This window comes from Pelobates fuscus, chromosome 1 (assembly GCF_036172605.1).
Source record: "Pelobates fuscus isolate aPelFus1 chromosome 1, aPelFus1.pri, whole genome shotgun sequence".
Classification (NCBI taxonomy): domain Eukaryota; kingdom Metazoa; phylum Chordata; class Amphibia; order Anura; family Pelobatidae; genus Pelobates; species Pelobates fuscus.
In genome coordinates this window covers 356,021,825-356,046,577 of record NC_086317.1, presented here as the reverse complement: position 1 = coordinate 356,046,577, position 24,753 = coordinate 356,021,825, and the positions used below count along the sequence as shown (strand labels likewise).

Here is a 24,753-nt window from a genome sequence, read left to right as displayed (position 1 = left end):
AAGTTAGGCAAATACCTGCCTTTGACATATGTGTAACAGTTGTGCAATGAGGAACATATTATTATTATTGGATTTCCTCCTTCCTTTTCTAATGCAGACAATAATTGTGCCATCCTGAGTGAAATATGGTTATCCCAGTGAAAAGGAGTGCAGGATTGACTGGACTGTGGTCCAAGCTCTAAAGTGTGTAGCAACACATGGATCTGAGAGGATTTTTATTTTATTGCGGGGACAAGGATTTAACAAGACTTAATGCCATTCTATCACCTGTATGTCCCAGACCTGGAGAGTTATCAGCTATGCAGACTTTGCTGGAGTGAGGGGAGCCATTCCGTATTGCTCAGTTCATGGCACATGGCTTGTACACATAAACAAGCTTCATTTTACAGCTTTTGAGGCTCATTGGGACGATAAAACCATATCCTTCAGTGGCAAATATAGAAATGCTGTAGTATGATACTAAATGACTGCTTCCAGGACTGTACGAGGTAGCGAGCGGAGACCGCAGTACGACTCTTCCCTGTTATGCTAAATACAATGCACCACATCCGTACACCTGGCTTAATTCCAACTGTAGATATAATTATGTCTGGTCCTGTTATGTGCAAAGCTTAGTCAGCAATTTTCACTCAAGAAACCTTAATTCTACTATATAATATGATCAGTTTAATACCAGCCAGTACTGATATGAAGTGTTAAAAAAACGCTTCTACAAATTATCAGCATCTCTCATTCTCATTACGTGAGCTCAGAGATTTTTATATTTATCACCCAAATGTCACATTGCATAAATAGGAGTTCAGATTAGAGATATGGGAACCAAATTGACAGCACGCTTTGAGAGCTCAAGAGGTGTTTGCTACGTGTTGCGCACACTCTTTCAACTGGAATGTGTGAAGAGAAAGCCCGAATGCTTCTTCAAAGCTGTCACTTTTTAACATATGCTAACGGCAGACAGGTTCACAGCTTGACTTGGATACCCTTAAAACCACAAATATTGCACGGCGTAAACAAAAGCACTTCTCATTCGTAGACTTTTACATTCGAGAGGGTCAATATAAATCTTTTTTTTTTCTTTCTGATGTCTCCTGCTGTATGTTGTGAAGTCATATCCTCTCCTCTCCCTGCTGTACAGAGACAGTGAATTGTTAATACTGTACGTAGCAATAAAAATGTACGCCGAGCCCTACATTCCGTGTCGATGTCCATCATCTCCTGCAATGTTCTTCCACCTAGCTGTAAAAAATAATTGCCTATCTCTACCTTCCTACTGCAATGCAGCCTGCATTGCAATGCGTCTTTCTGGTTGTGTAGAACTCAAAGTGAACCAAAACTGACAGGTAAAGCAAACGTGAGGTCAGGGCATAGAAGGGTCACTTTGGAAGCTGTTGCTGTATTGGCTATACAATAGAGAAAAGGCAGTGTTTACATTGCTGCCTAGGGACACCTTCAGTGGTAGTTACTCAGACAGCCAGTAGAGGTGCATGTAAAAAGTAACCTTGTTACACCCCCTGGCTGTCAATCAGACAACAGGTCCTGTTACTTCCTTGTTGTTTAGTTCAGTGGAGCTGAACTCAAGAAGCAGGCAGTTGGTTAGAGTACCTGCCTTGCAAGGACTTCTCATTGAGCTATATTGGGAAGTCTGTGATGGAGACATAAAAAGACTGGCTGGGTTAGAAGGGGTGGTTTCCAAAGGCTTCAGACCTAGAGATCTAGTGATTTTTAAATGTATTTATTTATTTTTTGTATTTGGGCAGTGGAGTGACCCTTTAATGTTGCACAAGAGTAAAAGAAAAATACGGTTTCACTTCACTACCTGGGGTATAGGAAATATGTTTTAAAACGCACCAGCACACAAATTTATGGAACATAGCTAAATTAAACACTCATCAGCCACAACATTTAAAACACTGACAGGTGAAGTGAATAACATTGATCAAATCTTTACAATGGCACTTGCCAAGGGGTGGCATATATGAGGCAGCAAGTAAACAGTCAGGTCATGAATTTAATATGTTAGAGTGCCCATGATGACCCTTGTCAACATCCAAAATTGCCTTCAATGGGGACGTGAGCATCAGAACTAGAACATGGAGCAATAGAAGTAGGTTCCTTGGTCTGATGAATCACGTTTTCTTTTAGATCAGGTGGATGGCTGGGTGCGTGTGGAAGAGACGGCAGCAGGATGCACTATAGGAAGAGGGCAGGCCAGCAAAGGAAGTTTTATGTTCTAGGGAATGTTCTTCTGGGAAAACTTGGCTTCTGACATTCATGTGGATGTTACTTTGACACGTACCACCTACCTAGAGATTGTTGCAAGTTACATACACCCCTTCATCACAATGGTGTTCCCTGATGGCAGTGGCCTCTTTCAGCAGGATAATACACTGAGCACACTGCAAAAATAGTTCAGGAATGGTTTGAGGAACATGACCAAGAGTTCAAGGTGTTGCCTTGGCCTCCAAATTCATCAGATCTCAATTGAGCATCTGTGGGATGTGCTGGAACAACAAATCCGATCCATAGAGCCCCACCTTACAACTTCCAGGTCTGGTAATGTCTAGGTGCCAGATACCACAGGGTACGTTCAGAGTTTTTGTGGCATTTATCAGGGGGACCTACACAATATTAGGCATGTGGTTTTAATGTTGTGGACGATCAGTGTACATTGCATTAGATTTATTAAATTAGATTTATGTTAAGCTTCATTCGGTGTAATCTTTTAAGGACCAATTATATTTTCCATCATTTAACTAAAGAATCACAAAATTATCACTAAGATATCACATGTTTTCATTAAGTTAAAATGTCATACGAAGGGGGATTCCTAGATACCAGAAACACCCAGTGCTTGAGCACACAAGAAACAAAACGTGATCATCCATACAGTAACAGAAACCTGGAGATATGTCATGGCCTATCCCCTACTCTTTAAATTATCTCCACTTATTTCTACTCGTTAACAGCATCTTGCTTATGCTCTCGGTGATCTCAATGAAAGTAATAGCCAGAAACAAGAACTAAAATGACTCTAATACAAGTAGTTAAGGACACAACTCGTAAGGAGGCCATACTAGATTTAGTGTTAACAAATGGAGATTTGGTATCCGATATTACAGTAGGTGAAAGTTTAGTATCCAGTGATCACCAGTCAGTATGGTTTAATATAACAAAAGTAACTGAGTCACACCACACAAAAAGAAAAGTTTTAGACTTTAGAAAAACAGACTTTTCTAAAATTAGAATATGTGTAAAGTTGCAATGCTGAAGGCAACAGAAAATTGCATTAGAATTGTCAGTAAAAGCAAAAAATTCAAGAAACCACTGTGGTACTCCGCAGATGTGGCCAAAATAGTAAAAAACAAAAAGTCAGCATTTAGTAATTATTTTAAAAAAACAGAGTGAGGAAGACAGACAGATCTATAAGATTAGGCAGAAAGAGGCTAAGCAAGTTATAAGAGCTTCCAAATTACACACGGAAGAGGAAATAGCACAGTCAGTAACAAAAGGGGACAAAACATTTTTGCGATACATAAATGAGAAATGGAAAGTAAAACAAGGATTACGTATACACTCAAGTATAAGCCGACCCGAATATAAGCCGAGGCCCCTAATTTTACCCCCAAAAAATGGGAAAACTTATTGACTCGAGTATAAGACTAGGGTGGAAAATGCAGCAGCTAAATAAAATTAAAATTCTAAAAAAATTATATTAATTGAATATTTATTTACAGTGTTTGTATATAATGAATGCAGTGTGTGTGTATGAATGCAGTGTGTGTATATGAATGCAGTGTGTGTGTAGGATTGCAGTGTGTGTATGAGTGCAGTGTGTGTATGAATGCAGTGTGTGTATGAATGCAGTGTGTGTATGAATGCAGTGTGTGTGTATGAGTGCAGTGTGTGTATTAATGCACTGTGTGTATGAGTGCAGTGTGTGTATGAATGCAGTGTGTATGAGTGCAGTGTGTATAGGAGTGCAGTGTGTATAGGAGTGCAGTGTGTATAGGAGTGCAGTGTGTGTGTGAGTGCAGTGTGTGCATGAGTGCAGTGTGTGTATGTGTATGAATGCAGTGTGTGTGTAGGAGTGCAGTGTGTGTGTATGAATGCAGTGTGTGTGTGTATGAGTGCAGTGTATGTGTATGAGTGCAGTGTCTGTATGAGTGCAGTGTCTGTATGAGTGCAGTGTGTGTGTGTGTGTTGCAGAGCCTTGGTGGGGGGTGGGCATTTTTGTTATTTAACCCCTTAAGGACACATGACATGTGTGACATGTCAAGATTCCCTTTTATTCCAGAAGTTTGGTCCTTAAGGGGTTAAAAGAAAAAAAAGTTAATAATTTTTTATAATTATTTTTTAAGTATTATTATTTTTTTGTTTTATTAGTAATTTTTTTATTAATTTTTTTATTATTAATATTTTATTATTTTATTATTATTTATTTTTTCCGTCCCCCCCTCCCTGCTTGATACATGGCAGGGAGGGGGGCTCTCACTCCCTGGTGGTCCAGTGGAATTGGCAGTTCAGTGGAGGGAAGCTGTCAGAGAGCGCTTACCTCTCCTGCAGCTCCTGTCAGCTCCCTCCTCCTCCGCACCGGTCCGGTCAGCTCCCCTGTCAGCTTACAGTGTAGGTACCCTGTGGCTCTCGCGAGACTTACAGTGGGAGCTGACAGAGGTGCTGACCGGACCGGCGCGGAGGAGGAGGGAGCTGACAGGAGCTGCAGGGGAGGTAAGCGCTCTCTGACAGCCCCCAGTCTGTATTATGGCAATGTAAATTGCCATAATACAGACATTGACTCGAGTATAAGTCGAGTTGGGGTTTTTCAGCACAAAAAATGTGCTGAAAAACTCGGCTTATACTCGAGTATATACGGTAGTTAGATTAAAAACAAAAGAAGGAAGGTATATAGAAGAGGATAAAGGTCTAGCTGACTGCCTTAATGAATATTTTTGTTCAGGATTTACAGATTAAAATTAAGGAAAGGGACCTCAGTTAGAAAAAGGACAAATGAATCATTTGTTACATGTGAGTTTACAGAGGAAGAGGTTCTATTTTAACTGTCAAAAGCAACCACAAATATGTCAATTGGGTCCTGATGGAAATAAGCGCATGTTGTGCCCATTCACAAAAAAAGGTTGGGAAACTATAGGCCGGTAAGCTTTACTTCAGTAGTGGGGAAAGTGATAGAAACCATGTTAAATGATATAATTGTTGACCATCTAAAATCACATGGATTTCAAGATCAGAGACAACATGGGTTTACTTCAGGGAGATCATGCCAAACTAATCTTATTGTTTTTTTTTTTTGATTGGGTAACAGTAGACATTGCTTACCTAGATTTCTGTAAGGCTTTTAACACTGTTGCACATAGAAGGCTCATAAATAAACTGCAATCCTTAAGTTTGGATTCCAATATTGTTGAATGGGTAAGGCAGTGGCTGAGTGACAGGCAACAAAGGGTTGTAGTCAATGGAGTATATTTGATGCAAGGTCTAGTTACCAGTGGGGTACCTCAAGGATCTGTACTTGGACCCATTCTCTTTAATATTTTATTAGTGATATTGCAGAAGGTCTTGATGGTAAGATATGTCTTTTTGCTGATGATATTAAGATTTGCAACAGGGTTGATGTTCCAGGAGGTCATGAGCCAAATGGCAAATGATTTAGGTAAACTAGAAAAATGGTCAGAGTTGTGACAACTGACATTTAATGTAGATAAGTGCAAGATAATGCATCTTGGGTGTAAAAACCCAAGGGCAGAGTACAGAATATTTGATACAGTACTAACCTCAACATCTGAGGAAAGGGATCTAGGAGTAATTATTTCAGATGCCCTTAAGGTAGGCAGACAATGAATTAGAGCAGCAGGAAATGCTAGCACAATGCTTGGTTGTATAGGGAAAAATATGAGCAGTAGAAAGATGAAGTGCTCATGGCATTGTACAGAACACTGGTGAGACCTCACTTGGAGTATTGTACGCAGTACTGGAGACCGTATCTTCAGAAGGATATTGATACTTTAGAGAGAGTTCATAGAAGGGCTACTAAACTGGTTCATAGATTGCAGGATAAAACTTACAAGGAAATTAACCTGTATAGCTTGGAGGAAAGACGAGACGGGGGGATATGATAGAGACATTTAAATACATAAAGGGAATCAACACAGTAAACGAGGAGGCTATATTTAAAAGAAGAAAAACTACCACAACAAGAGGACATAGTCTTAAATTAGAGGGGCAAATGTTTAAAAATAATATCAGGAAGACTTTACTGATGCATGGAATAGCCTTCCCGCCGAAATGGAAGAGGTTAACACAGTGAGGGAGTTGAAGCATGCGTGGGATAGGCATAAGGTTATTCTAGACTTAAGATAAGGCCTTGGACTAATTAAAGTATTTAAAGAAAATTGGGCAGACTAGATGGGCCAAACAGTTCTTGTCTGCCATCTATGTTTAACAGACTGCATCTATGTCTGCCATCTATGTTTAACAGACTGTATAGCCAGGTAATCAATGCAATCCTGCAACACTGCCTATCTTAGAAGCTTTGTAATCTATCTTTTTATATTAAGCAACTCGTTAAGGTAAAATTAAAAATAAAGAAATCACTAGTATCCTTCTGCCCATGTGCAACCTGTAAAGATCCAGGGCTAAAGAGTTCCACATCCAGTGCTTCAGACCCCAAACCCCTTTTGAAAACGCCTATTAACATAGTAAGGTCCTTTTGGAGTTAGGATAAAATAAGGATTGTCAGATTGTAAAACCTAGATGTTCTGCATTATTATAGGGAAATTGAAAAAACTGCCGTAGCGAGTAAAGGAACACTCCAAGCAACCATAACCCATTCTAAAATGCCAGGCCATTTTAGACCAGTTGACTTTTTATTGGGTCTAAAAGTTGCCTCTCCCTGCCTCCACTACTAATGATGGAAAGATGGAGGCTCTCTGTCTAAACAAATCCTGCACTGCAGGTCTTAACTCATTGATTGAGAGTTCTCAGAAGACACTCTGAGCTAGGTCTGCATTGCACCACTCCTTAGAAGCTGCTGTATCTCAGTAATTAGTACTGGAGGCGGGGAGCGGCGCTCACAAAAGAAGTCTAAATTGTTGCACTACTTACAACAGGGAGCAGCAGGGCACTTTGGCAATAACCACTAGCAGGCTGTAGTAGATATGGTGTTTTGTGTGGTCCTCCAATTCTCAGCGTAAGTAGCACTGTGCATGGAATTATCGAATTACTAATCAGAATTATATTGTCCTTCAGATATTATGTTTAGTGCTATGCTTGCTTTTTCATGGTATTTGAAGTCTGGCTATGGAAAAACAGGCACCATTCAAGAGAGATTACTGCAGAAACCATAAACATAAAATATTACTTACTTGGTGGCCATCCAATATGAGGCACACTATTGATTTATTGATAATATCTCCTACATTATATATGATGGATCTAGATAAACACTGGAAAAGTAATGTGCAGGGTTACATCTACATAAATACTGTGTACCTATGCTACCCCTAATATTTACACTTTGTACAGCTATACGCACTTAGTTTTATTCATCAGTTAGGAATTTGTCATATATTAAACATGGTGTACGTAAATGTTTTATTAGTTAATTGAGAAGCTTGCCCTACGAACAGTAAATATTTATAAACTGATCTAAACCTGGGATCATGATGATGCTTTTCATAATGCAGTGTATTAGTTTGCAAGTAATCGCTATGTATTTTCATAAACATGTCACTTTATTCACAAAGTGAGATCTTTATATTAAAATGTCTCTTTATTGCTTTGGAAAGTAATGCAAAACCAATGCAGTACTTAAGACAAGTTGAGATATATATAAGATTTTCAGAATATATTAAACTCAACATTTATGCCTAGTTTTTCTGTTGCATCTAATTTGCCATTGCATTTGACTCATTAGTGTTTAAAGGTCTCAGATGTGAATGGGGAGGAGGTGTGTTAAATTTGGAGTTATCGCTCCCACACTCTCTCATACAGGTTACTAGAAGTTCAACATGGCACCTCATGGCAAAGAATTCTCTGAGGATCTGAAAATAATTATTGGTGCTCTCTGTGGGCACGCAGCCATAGGTCGCTGGTAGGGTTCCCACGTGCCCCTGCCCGGGTCCAGGACCAGTGCTTCCTATAGGCGACTTAGGCAGTCGCCTAGGTCGCACCGGCCCGAGGGGCGCCAGATTTGAGTGACCCGGTAGTAGGAAAGTGCACATGCTCCGTGTCATATCTAATGAGGTTGTCTTTGGCAAATAGATGTCTGAGTGCTGCCAGCATTGTTGCAGAGGTTGAAGGGGTGGGGTGTCGGCCTGTTAGTGCTTAGACCATACGCCGCACACTGCATCAAATTAGTCTGCATGGCAGTCATCCCAGAAGGAAGCCTCTTCTAAAGATGATGCACAAGAAAGCTTGCAAAAAGTTTGCTGATGACAAGCAGAATAAGGACATGGATTACTGGAACCATGTTCAGTGATCTGATGAGACCAAGATAAACATAATTGGTTCAGATGGTGCAAGTATGTGTGGCGGCAACCAGGTGAGGAGTACAAAGACAAGTGTGTCTTGCCTACAGTCAAGCATGGTGGTAGGAGTGTCATGGTCTGGGCCTGCATGAGTGCTGCCAGCACTGGGGAGCTACAGTTCATTGAGGGAACCATGAATGCCAACATGTACTGTGACATACTGAAGCAGAGCATGATACCCTCTCTTCGGAGACTGGGCCGCAGGGCAGTATTCCAACATGATAACGACCCCAAACACACCTCCAAGACGACCACTGCCTTGCTAAAGAAGCTGAAGGTAACAGTGATGGACTGGCCAAGCATGTCTCCATACCTAAGCCCTATTGAGCATCTATGGGGCATCCCCAAATGGAAGGTGGGGGAACGCAAGGTGTCTAACATCCACCAGCTCCATAATGTCGTTATGGAGGAGTGGAAGAGGACTCCAATGGCAACCTGTGAAGCTCTGGTGAACTCCGTGCCCATGAGGGTTAAGGCAGTGCTGGAAAATAATGGTGGCCACATAAAATATTGACACTTTGGGCCCAATTTGGACATTTCCCCTTAGGGGGTGTACTCACTTTTGTTGCCAACGGTTTAGATATTAATGGCTGTGTGTTGAGTTATTTTGAGGGGACAGCAAATTTACACTGTTATACAGGCTGTTCACGTACTACTTTACATTGTAGCAGAGTGTCATTTATTCAGTGTTGTCACACGCAAAGATATAATAAAATATTTACAAAAATGTGAGGGGTGTACTCGCTGTTGTGAGATACTGTATATTCTCATGCTCAAGGGACAGAAATTCACTTTAACAGATTAATAACATAAAATGTCTTATATGAAGCACTTGTATTCTCATCCTTGTGGTTTAAATAAATAATATTCATCCATCTGAACTTATTAAACCTTTTACTCCCAGATTGTGTAACTGGAATGAATAGCATGCACCAGGGGTACGCCTAGGGCATGTGGCACCCAGGACAGAACAGTCTACAGACACCACACAAAATTTACTTTCTGTTTGAGACCCCCTCTAACTCTTATCTATCCCTAGAATGGCTCTTGTGACAACTTTAGACATTGTGTGTCTCTGCAGCCAGTCTTACCATGTGTGTCTCTCCAATCACCACCCCTACCCTTTATGTGTCCATCCAGCTCCTCCTAACAGTTTGTGAGTCTCTCCAGCATTCCTCCTCCCTTGTGCAACTCTAATTTCCTAAACACTTTGAGTTTTTCTTCAGATCCTACCCCTTGCATATTTCTTGAATAACACTTCTTACCTCTGATTACAGCAACTGGGTGAAAAATGTCTCACTCACTGAAAAATGTCAAGGTGGGACAGCAGAGGGGGGATAATACTGAGAATAACACTGGACTCACTCCACTCACTGCGCACTGCTTGTAACTCCAGTAAAAGAATGAGCAAAGGAACATGCAGGACTTGTGTAGAGATTGCTGTTTGAGGACACAGACCACCTCATACAAACATATGAGAGAGCATCTGACAAAATCACTGTGAGCTAGCTGAGTGGCATGAGACATGAAAAATAAAGTTCCTTGCTCAGTGTTAACCCAGGTCGTAATTCATGGATGATAACCACTAAAGCCCACAGTAGTAGTTATGGTTGTAGGTGTTACTTGTGTTCCACCTGGCACCCATGCCGCTTTAGCGGAGTTCTCTAAGCCAATGATTGCAGTCTTGCATCTATCCTGCTTTGCTCTAATGTAACATGTGATTGATGCGGTCGAGGCACCTGGCAGTACCCAGGTAAATTGTCAAAAAGTGCTAAAACTTACGATGTACCGGAGCCGGGGCAATGGCTGCTTTTCAAAATTGTGTGCCTTTCTCCCTGCAGTATTTTACAGATGGTTGCAAAATAGTGATCACTGGGTGGGATAACAGACAAACTGACCCAAGATGCAGGAAGATGGCTGTCAGAAATTGGGAGTGGCAAAGGTGATCAAGGTGTCTCCTTAAACAGTTTAATATAATATCAATAGAAAGTTTAATGAAGTCAGCTAATATCACCAGAACTGTAACTTCTCTCATCTTATCATTAAGACAAATATCCAGGAGACATCACAATAAACCACTTCATACAGAAAAGACCAGGAACACAAAAGGTGCCTTTATTCTGCTCACTCAGGGTGAGTTTCAGCTTGAACAAGCCTTTCTTAAAAAAGCATGCACCACTTATTTTTTTTGCATTAATTATAATAAATGTATAATGTAGGGTTTATCTTTTAGTGATTGTGTAGTGTGTTATGGTAACAACAGGTTTAATGTGTAGCATAGTGAGCAAGGGTACTGTAGAGGTTAACGGGATTACTTTACTGTAAAGGCAGCACTGGGATATACAAATGGGAGATACAGTCATGGGTGGAAGCCATTTCAGCTGCCATCATTTAAATCATGTCACTCCCACTAACATCAGGCAATCCAGTGCATGCATGTCCCGATCTGCCCATGAATAGGGCCTTCAAATTGCACAGAGGTGATCAGTGCAATTTGGGAATCAATCATTATGGGAAATAGGTAATGTGACCCAGGGTGAAACTACATTTTCACTTGATGGAAACAGCAAATAGTGGCTGTACCCACTACTTGCCTTGGCTCCATTCATTTGCAAAAGAGTCATTCTTTTCTAGCTCATCCATGTCTGAGTAGCCGCATTCCTACTCCCACCTGAACATCTGATATATTTACCCATTCACTGTCTGTGTTATCAACCCAATAAAGAATATACTTCAATTCATTAAAATATCAATAACATTAAGTGATGAACATCTTAATGATTTAAATTATATTTATATTTTGAGTGTTACCTTTTAGATGGCTCCTACCATCTTCCAGTAGAGGTACAACTATGGTAGAGTTCATACTTCCCGGTGACCTCACAGCTGTATAAACAACAGGAACCGACTGTACAACAACAGGAATACGGTGAACATGACTTAGTTTGTTAGACTGTAAATTCATAGGGCTTGAAGTTGGTACTGGGTGAATAATGTGCAAAAATTGTTGTCCTCCAACCCCAGATGCTGAAGCTACAAGAGGTCCTGGGGTTAATACTGTTGGCATTGATGCCGTGGAAGGTACAGATGTTATCACGGTTGGAGATGATGCCGGACGGCTGGATGAAGAAGATGAGTTTGAGGAAGGTGATGCAGCTGAAGTTGTAATGGAAACCGGAGAAGAAGAAATTGCTCTGGGTGACGTTCTAGCTTTGTTTATTGACAAGTCCACTGGCTCAGTTTGTGTTTGAAAATGGTCAGTGGATAATAAATCCTCAGGTGGTTCTGCTTTCACACTGTTGAGAAGAAGAGGAACGGCTTCCATATCTGGAAAATTGTGATCCTTTGGGGACTGTTTGAGACAGAAAACCAAAATTAATAACATTTCAAGTTTATAACATTTAAATGGATGATACTACGTGATGTTCCAATTACAAGTCTTAACAAAATGATCTATTTTGTATTTGACAAGATAGGCACAATCACCATTTCAAATCAATGAAGTGGTCACGGTGCTTGGAGTAACCCTTTAAAACAAAACAAAACCACAAGACGGGACAACATTCAGTGTTTATAATCACAAAACAGAAAAGTAGATGGTCAAACAAACACACAAAAAAAACCTGGTAATTTTATGAGAATAAAAAGGTAAATTACTTCCTTAAAAATTAAATAAACTCAAACTACATTTGAATACAAGATAGAGTAAGAATGACAACACCAAATATATGGTAAGTAGCACAAATTAGCAAAGAATCGCAAAGCAAATTTCTTATTTTTTTCAACAAGATTTGTTTCCTTAATATAAGGAAATGTTTAAAATAAGTGTCTTATTTATCCTCCTATGTGGAACTCCCTTCCCTTATCCGTAAGACTTTTACCCAGTCTCCACTCATTCAAAAAATCATTGAAAACTCACTTCTTCAAGAAGGCATATCATTTAAACTGTTAGCAGGTTTGTATCCCCCTATGACTCCTCTCCTGCAATTGTCAAAATTACCTACTAAGCCCTCAGTGAATACTTTTCTAACAACCTACTTCATACCCCTACTTTTACCCTTTGTGTCGCTATACTCCACTCCCTCTAGAATATAAGCTCATTGAGCAGGGCCATCCACCTCTCTGTTCCTGTACGTCCAGTTATCTGGTTACATGTCTGTTAGTTTACCCATTGTACAGCGCTACAGAATCTGATGGTCGCTATATAAATAATAAAATAATAATAGGGAAAACTAAGTGTACACATTGAGATGAAGTACATTAACCTAACCCATGTGCTGAAACAGCAACATCATTCAACATGCACAGTGAGTGTGTTTGACAGATTGAACAGCAGGTGGAGCTATAGCATGGTTATATGTCAACACTGCTACACATAATATTTTTTTTGGGGAAGAAAATTAATTGTGTCTTTGTTTTCAATGACTTTCTGTGACTGACATCGTAGTGGTGTCCTTTTCTGTTTGAATTTAGTGCCTATATTTACCAAGTTTAACAAACTGTATTTGTTTGAATCTTCATTAAGTTCAGATACACCACTATTTCCAGGGCACTTGGTGAGAAAAATGTGTGGGCCTCATTCACCTCTATGTGTCTAATAAGTATATACAGACACACAATAATATGCATTCACAGATATGTACTAACACACAGACACAGACTGATCATCATTTATAGAACATTGACACATACACAGAGACACACTAACAATCTTACACAATAATACACAGAAACACAACAATATACATGTACTGACACACAATGATAGTCATACATTGCCATATATCAAACAGACATAAACAGACATGCAAAGACACGCATGCACAGAACCACACCGACAATCATACATACACTACCATGCACACAGTCATACATGATACACACTAACACACACTGTGCCTCCCTTTCCTTTTGCTTAGGTGTTCTGCCTGAGAAACTAGGAGAGAGAGTGAAGATGCTTTGTCTCTGGGCTGCTGCCCCTGGGTTCCATTGTTGGGGAAGCAGGAGAGTTGTACTCAAACCAGGAGAGCCTTACTCTTGTCCGTGTTCACTCATTATAACAAGGTTGTTAATTTCAGGATATGTTGTCATATGTCGGTACCTGTCTTCTACTACAACACTTTTGGAGCAATAGTGAAAGCATGGGGCCCAGGGCCAGAGCCCCTCTCATCCTAACCAAAGCTAAAGATCTGCTAAAGTTCTTTCAGCTGAATTACCAACAATCCAACAGTTTGAATAAATGATTGTTATTTCCATTTTCATAGATAAAAAATGCTGGAAATATTTAATCTCTCCGTTACTGCCATCAAAATTATAATATGTATCAGAAGAGTCACTACAATTTTTTGTGTTTAATTTTTTAAACAACCATGTACACATCTAAATGTGATTCAAGCAGATAGTGTTTCATGCTGGGAACCCTAACTCAGTTTTCTGTGTGTTTATTTAAAAGCAGCCTGTTGGCATCTTCATGACTGAGAACAGCTGGTAATTGGTAAGGGTATGGACCGTTTATTACCGTTTATTATCTTTAGGTAGCATCATTGTATGGTTGATTCTTTTTAAAGGGACACTGTAGGTACTGTAACTTCTACATCTCATTGAAGAGGTTATAGTGTCTAGAGTCCTGTGGCACTATTCAATGTTGAACCAGTTTTAATAGTTGTAATGTTTTAATGCTAAACAAAAGTCCCCAGCAACCCATCCTGTCTGGGTTGCTTGACCTAATGACGAAACATTACCTGAGCAGCAATGGGAGACAGCTGACTTCTTTCAGCTTATCACACCCGCTGGTATGAATTGGTATAGATAGAAGGAAGTGTGTAATCTCTGCCTTAGCTATACATTCCATAATGTCTGGGCTGTGGATGGCCAAGGACCCTGAGGGACTCCAAGCACAATAACCAATCAAAACAACAATTTTGTGTGTACAGTGTTATAAAAGTACAACAAAACACTAAACTGAGCTACATCTTTCATACATGTATTGTACCAGCCTAAAGTCTATGTAGTATGTATTTTCTACAAAAATGATGGTGGTGATTAAAGATGTAAAATGGTATTGTTATTCTAGTGCACTTGGACAGATATTACCCTGGAATTTGAAGCTCTCTCACATTGGCAGAAATGCCATAGAAAAAAATATTAATTACAAACAAATTAGATCCATACACAGAATTTAATGATTTATTTGTATACTTTGTGTCACTCAATCCTGCATCCTGGAACACGGTGTTTCTCAGTAGGAGGTATACTATAGTGGGACTTTAATAATGAATTAGCACTGATTTTTTAAATATAATCATTCCACTGGGTTGGTAGTAAAGGGGTCAATTTTCTATTTGTTACTTTGGAAAAACGAATGTGTCGCCAGCTGGATATTATTAATAGAGGAGTGGGACATAGTTAAAACTTGAAATTATATGTTCATTTAAAAATATCATATTTTAGTTTTTTAAAAGATACAAATAAAAATGTAGCAGATGCATTTGAAAAATGTTTCTATTGTAAAATAGTACAAAGCTCTGACTCATTCACAATAATTTACCCAACAACTCAAAAACGGTCTGTGTTCCATCTCATTGTAACAGTAGGTCTGCTTTCACTATCCCAGTTTGCCAATAAACATCATGTTAGTTATGATTTACATTTTGAATAATTGTGGTACGTGAAATTACTCTCCAGCTAGCCCTAAAACAAACTCGTAAACCTAAAAGACAATTACTTTGTATGGTTTATGGCAAGAGTTAAATGTCGTTTGTAGTTAATTAATCAGTCTGCTTTTTTCTTTTCTTTCTAAAATTCCACAAAACACTGCTTTTAGTTTTTTGTAAATTGCATACAATCTATAGAGAAAGAGAAAAGCCCCTAGCCCCTTGATGGTACTATTATATTACCTCCTCTATTACACATAATTTTGGGTATTTTTTCCAATGCTACACTTTGCACAGATTCCAAATATCAGTTTATTTACCAGTGTGGTTAACTTTATTGTCCAACAGCCACAAGCAGCCAGTGTAGTTCAGGAGTTGGGAACGAGTGCTTTTTGTATGTGTTGACTAAGCATCTATTTCGCAAAACTAGTTCAAGATGCACGATAACAAATGGACACAAGTATTGTCTGCTCTCTGTTATGTAGTGATATGTTTTAATAATGTAGCAGCAACAATATTATTAAGCCTAATGTTTAAGGGGCCCCATTATGATTTTACCTTTTTACAGAATTGTGTAAATTGTGTAATTGTGTGTCATTCTGGGAAGAAACACATTGGACTTTTTAAAGGAAAACTATGGATTCAGGAATACAAACATGTATCCCTGACACTATAGTCCTGAAGTGTCTCTTTAAGTGACTGGCCTCCCGCTAATCCCAGTAAAAAAGTGATTTTACTCACATTTTCTACCATGTTAAACTGGTCTCGCTGTGCCTGGTCCCGGGTGGTTCCACCTGCACGGCTGAGATCTCCATAGCTGAGATCAATTTTGATGGTCTCAGCCAACCATTGGAAAGCTATTGCAAATGCACGGCAAAATGCTGTGTCAATCAGCATCTCCTCATAGAGGTGAATTGAAACAGTGCATCTTTATGGGGAGCGTCTACATGTAGAGTGTGGAGATGCTGAAAGTAAGAGCTGCAGATAGTGAGATAAAGTGAGAAAGTGAGAAAGTAAGATAGCTGCAGATTAACCCCTTAAGGACCAAACTTCTGGAATAAAAGAGAATCATGACATGTCACACATGTCATGTGTCCTTAAGGGGTTAAGCATATTTGTTTTTAATATTTACTTTGAATAAATATACTTTTGCAATATGCTCCTTGTTTTGGTATCGATGAGAACCCTCCAGAGGTAGAATTTGAATGTGTGAGTGTCAGAGGCGGAACTACCGTTGGTGCAGCTGGTGTGGCTGAACCAGGGCCTGCCGGCTTAAGAGATCCATCGGGTGGCCCATGTACTTATGGCCTCCCAATGGGTATCAGTTCTTCATTGTTGAACAGAGGCCCAGTCGGGCACCATGGCCCTTTAAGAGCCTGACCGGGCCCCCATAGTTTCGGCCTCCAATTACTTGTGTCCACCCTCATACTTAACGCAGCACGTGGGAAGGAAGAGGAGGCGGCGGAGGCGGCGGATGCACAGCTTGAGGGGAGAGAGACAGGAGCTTCAGCAGGCCCCACACTCTCTCCCCCACCCAGCAGAACTCCAAGCAGCCACCTTATAATTTCTGCCATTGACTTGCTCAGCTTTACACGATGTTATGTAATTTTTCCTATTAGATTCCAGCTGTATCACAAAACAGTTTTGTATGCTATGTTAAAATGAATTCTGAAAGAACTATTTTTAATTTGCAAACACCAAAGACTTATATTTTAAACAGCTGCTAACTAAACACCCGTCCTTTGACAACATCCAACATTTTGGCATGGAATTTAGAGAGTTTTTTTTGCGTATAAAATACCTGTCTGAGTTCTAGTGACTTAATAGCTAGAGATTTACTTTTAACTCAATACTCGGTTTTTAAATATTCACAATATATGAGGTATAATGGGGGAAATTAGGCTCAGCTTATATTGTCACATGCCATTTAAATAAAGCTACATGATGCTATTGTGATCCCGAACAGATATGGGAGTTATTACCAACTTGATGGATTGAACAAGTCAAATAAGAGCATACTGTATGGATTTAATTAGTCTCCCATACGCACTCATGCTGAACAGATGTAATTATATAAGCTTGCCTGATTTAGCACACCACTGCACAACATGAATAAGTGCTTGTACATATGTATTGCTACTGAGCATTCTAAAGACAGTCTGAACATGTGAGCACACACAGCATCAATTTCAACAATTGGAGCACCTGGAAAGTTAACACTTACTAAACGCAGATAAACCTATTCTAGCACACCAGTTACATAATATGGTAGCAGTCACATATAAAATAAAAAGAAACAAAATCAAATCTTTTAAAATAAATAAAAAATGTTTTCTCTCCAATCAGCTATGATGTTTATCTTCATTAAACTAAACAGGAATAGTCCACACTAAATGTACCTCTTCATGTTAGACCTTAGATTTTTAAAGGTCTTCATGTTGTACATCATCATGCACAACTATAGTCCTCACTAGCCAATAAGTTTGAGGGGCCCTTTCTATACCTCTCAAGTATCCATCATTGAGATGGGCTGTTCAAATCATCTTCAAATAATTCCTATTTCTGTTTTTGGTTGTGTCTATCTCAAATATATTTGAAATAATATGAGAATATTATCTCCAATATACCACTACAGATATACATTGTTTTTTTTTTATTTTAGGAGGGTTAAACAAGGTCCAGTACAGAGAAACATTACAAAAATGAAGGGAGCAAAAACTATTCCTGTACTTGGGTTCACTTATGCCCTTATGTCATGCTCCACCATTGATTTAAATCTGTTCTGTGCGCCTACACATTTTCTTGCAACTGGAGTAATTACATTTATTGTGTCAATTTTACTATTGCACATGGTTGCAGAAATGTTTTATTGCCTGATTGTAAATCAAGCCTTAGCGCTGTACTTCCATTTATTGTAACTAATGATATTCCTGATGATGGGAATATGCACTGCTAATGATTTACCAAGTGAACTGTGTAATGTCCTATTTATGAATCAATAGCACAATGGTACTCCCGTTTGATATTTTTTTTACATTTTATGTGATGTTAAAAATCTACATTATTACTTTTTTATAGTTCAAAATATGTTTTAATAACTGACAACAGATGTAATCATTACTGTATATCATTGACATAATAAAATAGAAATATGTAAATCGAGCCCAAGAAAATATGGATTCATCAAATAAAAGGAACTAGGGCTTTTGATGATTTATCTATTAAATAACAATAAAAAGTAAAGAATGACAAAAGATTTGCTTTACAAATGTAAACATTATCTCCAGCATTTAAAAGGCATTACAAATTACTCTGAGGGTTAAATTGTATCCACAGATGAAGAAAGGAACATATAAGTGGTACAGCAATGAAATGCGTTGATCTCAACAACAGCTAGCGCAGTGGAACGTATGTTTGTAGAGGCTTATTCACTAGACAAAGAGGTAGGCAACCTTCAGGACTCCAGATGATGTCGACTACCTCTCCCACAATGTTCCTAAAGCTATAATCTTGGTGCTGATGGTTGCCTTCCCCCGTGTGACTAGAGAGTGAGTTATGATAGGTTCTGCAAACTCACTTACTGAAAGTGTTTTCTTTTTATAAAAATTTGATTTCTTTTTCAAAAATAAATAAATACATCTTACTATCTAGTAAGCAGAGTAAAACCTTACTCTGCTAACAAAATCCATCCTTGTGTGATTGTTTTATTTCAATTGTGAATAAAGACAGCATAGGTTAAAGTTAAAAAATAAATAAAACTTGGGCCTCGATTGACTATTGTTGGATAAGCTTCCAAATGATTTCATATTTTTGGATATTTTTTTAAAATAATTTAATAGAATTAAAAAATATTTTAATTTTGTAATACTTTTTTTATATATTATTTTTATAGATTTTTTTTTGCTGTGTGATATATTTTTTCTATTTTAATAAGGCCTTGCACATGATCTGCTCTGCTCCTTTGCAGTGAATTACCACAGAAAGGTAGCATCAGTGCTTCTCACAGGTGCCCTAAAAAACAAATAATTAATATTACTAGGGAGAAGGCATTTAACCCAGGCAAATTTTTGAAACCCCAGCTTTAGCAATTCCTTCTAGCCAATTTAGACACCCGTATCTAATGTGAATGCAGAATATGCAATCTCCCTTTAAGAGAGCATAAAATATATTTACATTCTAAATGTGAATAAACATTTTGGACTTCCTAAAAACCCACCTGTGCACAAAATTAGAAGCAACAATGTAAAGTGACAACACACCATATTAGAGATTGGTGGCAAAATAGCTACATAAAATGTAAATGTGCAAATTGAGATCACTCGATTCCTTTCTATTACAATGGAGTTAAACCAGAATAGTTACTATTACTATTATACTATACATACTATTTACTAGGGGGTTGGATATTACACTATTATTACTAGAGGCACTGCTTTGCCTCCTGGCACCCTAGTGGGGCATGGTTCACAAACCTAGCTAAAAATTCCCTCGCTGAGCTGAGGGATAAAAGCATGTCAGAAAAGCAGGATAACACAAAATGTAATGTGTGACAATAACAATGGAGAAGTAGTTATGGTAGGGTGTGGAACTGCACTCTATCCCTTTAAGCAGTATGTAGCTGGGTGCAACTCAGACAGTCTCAGTACCAGAGACCAAAATGCTGAATAACAAAATAGAAGGAAAGTCGAGGCACTCCAAGGTACAAATCAGGCAATTTTATTGAACCCACTCCATCGCAACGTTTCGACCTACACGGTCTTTGTCAGCGTGTAGGTCGAAACGTTGCGATGGAGTGGGTTCAATAAAATTGCCTGATTTGTACCTTGGAATAACAATGGGGAGACATAAACAGAGGCAGGGAAGAAAGCACATGACCTTGATTTAATAAGCTTTCCAAATGATTTATCTACAAAATCCCCATATACTTTACTCGTGACTTATGAAGACAAATCATTCGGAAAGCTTTTCTAATGGCATTGAATCAGTATTAAATTGAGGCCTATGTGAGATATATGTTAAATCCAAATTGGACTAGTCAAGGTGCAAAGTTCTACATTTGGAATGATTACCACCAAATCAATGTGATGTTTCACCTGAATGGTCTGTCTATGTTTAGTACATTGCTCCAAGTTAGCAATACTATTGTAAACCTATGACAGGTAACTCTATGGATTAGTCAGTTTTCCAATCCAGTTTGCCAATTTTCCTAGCTGTCATCCAGTTTTTATCAACTGCATATAAATCAAGCATTTAAAGCAAATTTATGGCTAATCCATGATATCAGCTTAAGGGCAACTGAATTATATGGGAGATTTCTTAATGCGTTCTAGACAGGTATGATCCGTTTTTGGCACAATTTAATAAATGTGTCATGATATTCCATCTGTTGCTTCTATTGAGTCTTGTCATATCTGAATGTTCCACATTCTTTTCACCAACGCAACAGATTTATCAACCTTTCCCTTCAAAAGTGTACTGTGTCACTTCTCTTTTTTTACGTCACTCTAAATCTGGCATTTCTTTTTCTGAAAAAAAATGTGATTTAGGTAAAACAAAAGCCAACACTTTTTAGAACAATGTAATAAATATAGACATATTCAGAACACTTTGATAAAACATCCAATGTTTTGCCATGCCTGATAAAAGGAAACTGAATGCATTCCTACTTGAGAATCCAAAGGACCATTGGTCACTGTGATCTCTAAATGTTCCTCATTTTTAATAAATTCCCAGGACCTGCTCTCTTTGCAGTGCTTTCTGGATATATTTGGATTTTGAATGAATGAAATGAATGAATTATTGGACATCATATGAATCTCTAGGATGCAAGATGGTTTACAAGCAGTTTCATTCTTGAAAAGCATGGATGATGTTTGACCAGGTTTTCCAGCATTCATAGGGATAGGATACTGACTGGTTAGATCAGTGTTACCCCGGGAGTGGGTGTCGAAATCGTAAAAAAAAAAAAAAAAAAAAAAAGGTCAGGTAGATATGAAAACAAAAAATATCTATCTGCTTTTTAGAACCTGCAGACTGAGGCGACTTAGCTTTTGCGGTCTTTAAGTTGTCTGAAACTGACGCATGTCTCTTTAATAAACGCGATCTCAACTGGGAGCAGTACCTTAAACCCTAATTTCCAGCAGGGTTTGAAGACATGAGGCAGGATACATAGTTCATGAGTAGACTGAATGGGAGATTAATTAACAAATAGAACAGATAAGATAATGAAATTGCTTAATTAAACATTACCACCTTTGGATGAAAATTAGTGTGCTCAATCTATGTGTGCGCTGGCCATTGGATATAATGCAAGCCTTACGGGGAAATGAAGACTTCATTACAAATTAATGATGCATAATAAGAACTTTAGCATGACTTGTCTCTACAATGGAAATAATGTCTTTTTTGGATGCTGTGTTTATTTGTTTTATATAGCACTGCCTTGTGTGCAAAAACACACTACCACTAATAGACTATAATCACTTCGGTATGACTGAAAAAGCATTATGGATCTTTAGTACTGTTAGATATAAGGATTGCCTTCCACGAAAAAGAAATGACCCTTGTATGCCCATTTTGCAAGTAAATGTAGCCTAAGGTAATAAGAACACAATTATTAATTGTCATGAGATGTCCTCATCTTCTGCCAACAGAAATGTACTTTAAATTAAAATCAAAATAATCCTTCAAAGAAAAAATTAAGAGGCAGTTAAAAATCCCAGACTGTAGCTTTAACCCCTTAAGGACCAAACTTCTGGAATAAAAGGGAATCATGACATGTCAAATCTCTTAGGGAAACCACTGGAAGTTTACAAAGAGCAGTGTTTTTAAAATAATACTCTAATTAACAGGTATTTTCGATGTTTGAGTGCTACTGCTAGTTTTTATTATATTCCCCACAAAAATCACCATAAAACTCAGCACTAGGTTTGCTTCCTCTGTACAGCTCCGTCTGTGAAGACATTTATAAATATGCTTCTCATAAAGAAGCACTGAATCCAAATCTCCTCTATCCGAAGCATTAAAAGCATTTTGTATCAGAATTTGTGATTACACCAAATGTAAATTTTCATGTTTCACAATTTTCACATGAGCAAGAGCATCTAGTGACTGTCAGTAGGCACCACAAAAAAGTCAAATGATTCCACAATGGTTTGACTCTTTACATTTGAGGGAGGTCAGGGTACTCCTGGAACCATAATCACTACAGTGAGATATAGTGATTACGGTACATGGAGAGTTACTTTAAAACAAACCATATGAGAAGATATTCTGGATGTCAGTAGCATGATCGTGTGGTGATGAACCTCTCATATTTAACGTTCCAGTATACTAAACAATGCCCATATGACTATAGGAGAAATAGTTTGTTCTAGTTTTTGAATAGTTGACATAGGTATCCATCAGCCTAATGACATGAATTTGAAACAGGGTTTCTGAAATAAAAAATAATTTCCCCTTTTCTCTACAATTATATTTCATTTTTAAAAGAAACTTGCATCCATCAAGCTCAGCCTTTCTAAAATCTGTTTTGCTGTTTCTTACGGGAGATGGGACTCCTCGTACATTTTCCCTTAATTATACTTTGTATCATCTTATGTTTCCCTGCATTCTAATGGAATTGTTCCCTTCTGTTCGGTTACAGATTCTGTGGGGTCCCCTTGTTCGCAAATCATGTTTAGGCTTGATTGGAAGATTGGGCTTGTCCCATTCAAAATATGATAAAATGAGGCTTGAGTATTAATCTGTGGATACGTATTTATGTCTCTTTTGGATATGATATTGGAACACAAGGCTTGTTCATATCTAATACAAAAGACAAAGTGTTAACGTTTAGTGCTATGTATTACAGAGTCCCCAACGTTTAAAGTGTTCCCTTACAGACACTCAAAATACAATGGTAATAAAAAGGAAAAAACCAAAGGGAAAGACTGTGTTATTCACCACAAAGTGATAACAATAAAAAATACAAACTGTATAACATTGATATGTTCTACCTTAGATATATATCTATAGGGAGAGATATACAATAGTGTAATACAATTAACACATATAGAGGGTGGGGGTGGTAGAGGGAAAAATAGATAATGCAGATTTATTATATGTATTGCACTCATGAGTCATACATCCCTGAGGAAGTCCAGAAGAGGACGAAACGCGTTGGAGTTGTTTATTTTGTTCAAGATAGATAAAAAAATATATACTGGCGCTTTTTTTAAGTGTAGTCAAATATATATGCAGAACTGATAGCAGCTGTTACACCAAATGTAGTCTTCCCACATACACAAAATACAAATACAAAAAAAGAAAGGTGTACAAATATCTAATAAATCCAAACTTTTTAGAAATATTCACTTCCCAACTGGTCACAGGGTGGATGATATTATTTCAAGTGTTCTGAAAAGAAATTAAATCCTCATAGCGTAACTCTGTGATTCAATATATAAATATACAGTGTGTGTATAGAACCACTCACATATTGTAGAGCTTATAGCCAAGCTCAGGTGTACACGCTTTCAGGTCCGTAAAGGCGACCTTTTTCCCTTCTTCAGCTCCAATCTTTTTTTCCCCCACGATGTAACTAGAGCTCAAGCAGAAGGTATATAGTACAGCACAGTTTGTTACCAATACTTCATAAAAAAGAGATATAGATGTTATACTCACAAGTAAGGAGCCACTTTTTAGGCTCGATTTCAGCACAATGTGTAGTTAAGGACTACACTCCTATAGAGCAGGAACCAATAGCCCAAATGTTTGCAAAAGATAATTATTTTATTTAGTATTAAAAATTCCAAAATTGTAATGGCCAATTACAATCTATAGAAACAAATATACTATAAAAACAAATTAATAGCTATATATATAGTACAATGGGCATAAAGGTGATAATATAAATAATATTGCAATTCCCAGGACGCGTTTCGCCAAAAAATATCGGCTTCCTCAGTTAGGTGCAAAAAATTTACCAAGTATTCCTCCTACTGTCCGGAGTCCTGCTCTTATACCTTAGTGTTCAGTTTTCAAATCAGCATTCAGCTGTTTTCTGGCGCGCTCATCTTTCCGTCTTTCCGGCTTGCTCCATGTGCGTTCCAAGCCTCCTTCTCGCTGCTGTTCACTTCCGTATTTGCCGTCTCCCCGGCTGGTTCCATTTGCGTTTCAAGCCTCATTCTGGCTCCGTGTGTGTTTCAAGCCTCATTCTGGTTGTTATTCATTATCGCTTTTCTCGGCATTCAGGAAAAAAGTTCATTTTTTACTATTATCTCTGTGGAACTTGTGAACCTCCATCTCCCCTATCGGGTGTTCTTACAGATATGCAATATAGTGTATAACGGAAAAATGTATATACCAAAAGGACAAAAACATTAAAAACCAAAACAAAACATTTTTCATCAATATATACTTATGTAATTCCCGATCTTTATCTCTTTGGGACACTCCAATATTAGTATTCCTGCTTCAGAAATAAATATAAATTCAGTCCATTAATATCTCTAACAATAAATGAATCCAATATAGATATAATATATAATAAAATCCTAGATTAGTTCTTTTAAATGTCC

General features: G+C 38.1%; 1 protein-coding gene across 2 annotated transcripts in view; it reads right to left on the bottom strand.

The window, feature by feature from the left end:
• The window catches only part of KLF12 (KLF transcription factor 12), a 269,928-nt gene that overhangs the window by 70,620 nt on the left and 174,555 nt on the right, over positions 1 to 24,753 (bottom strand). For both annotated transcript variants that reach the window (XM_063444691.1, XM_063444692.1), the window contains exon 3: positions 11,352 to 11,892. In XM_063444691.1, coding sequence (XP_063300761.1) covers positions 11,352 to 11,892 — 541 coding nt within the window. The remainder of the gene's footprint in view (positions 1 to 11,351; positions 11,893 to 24,753) is intronic.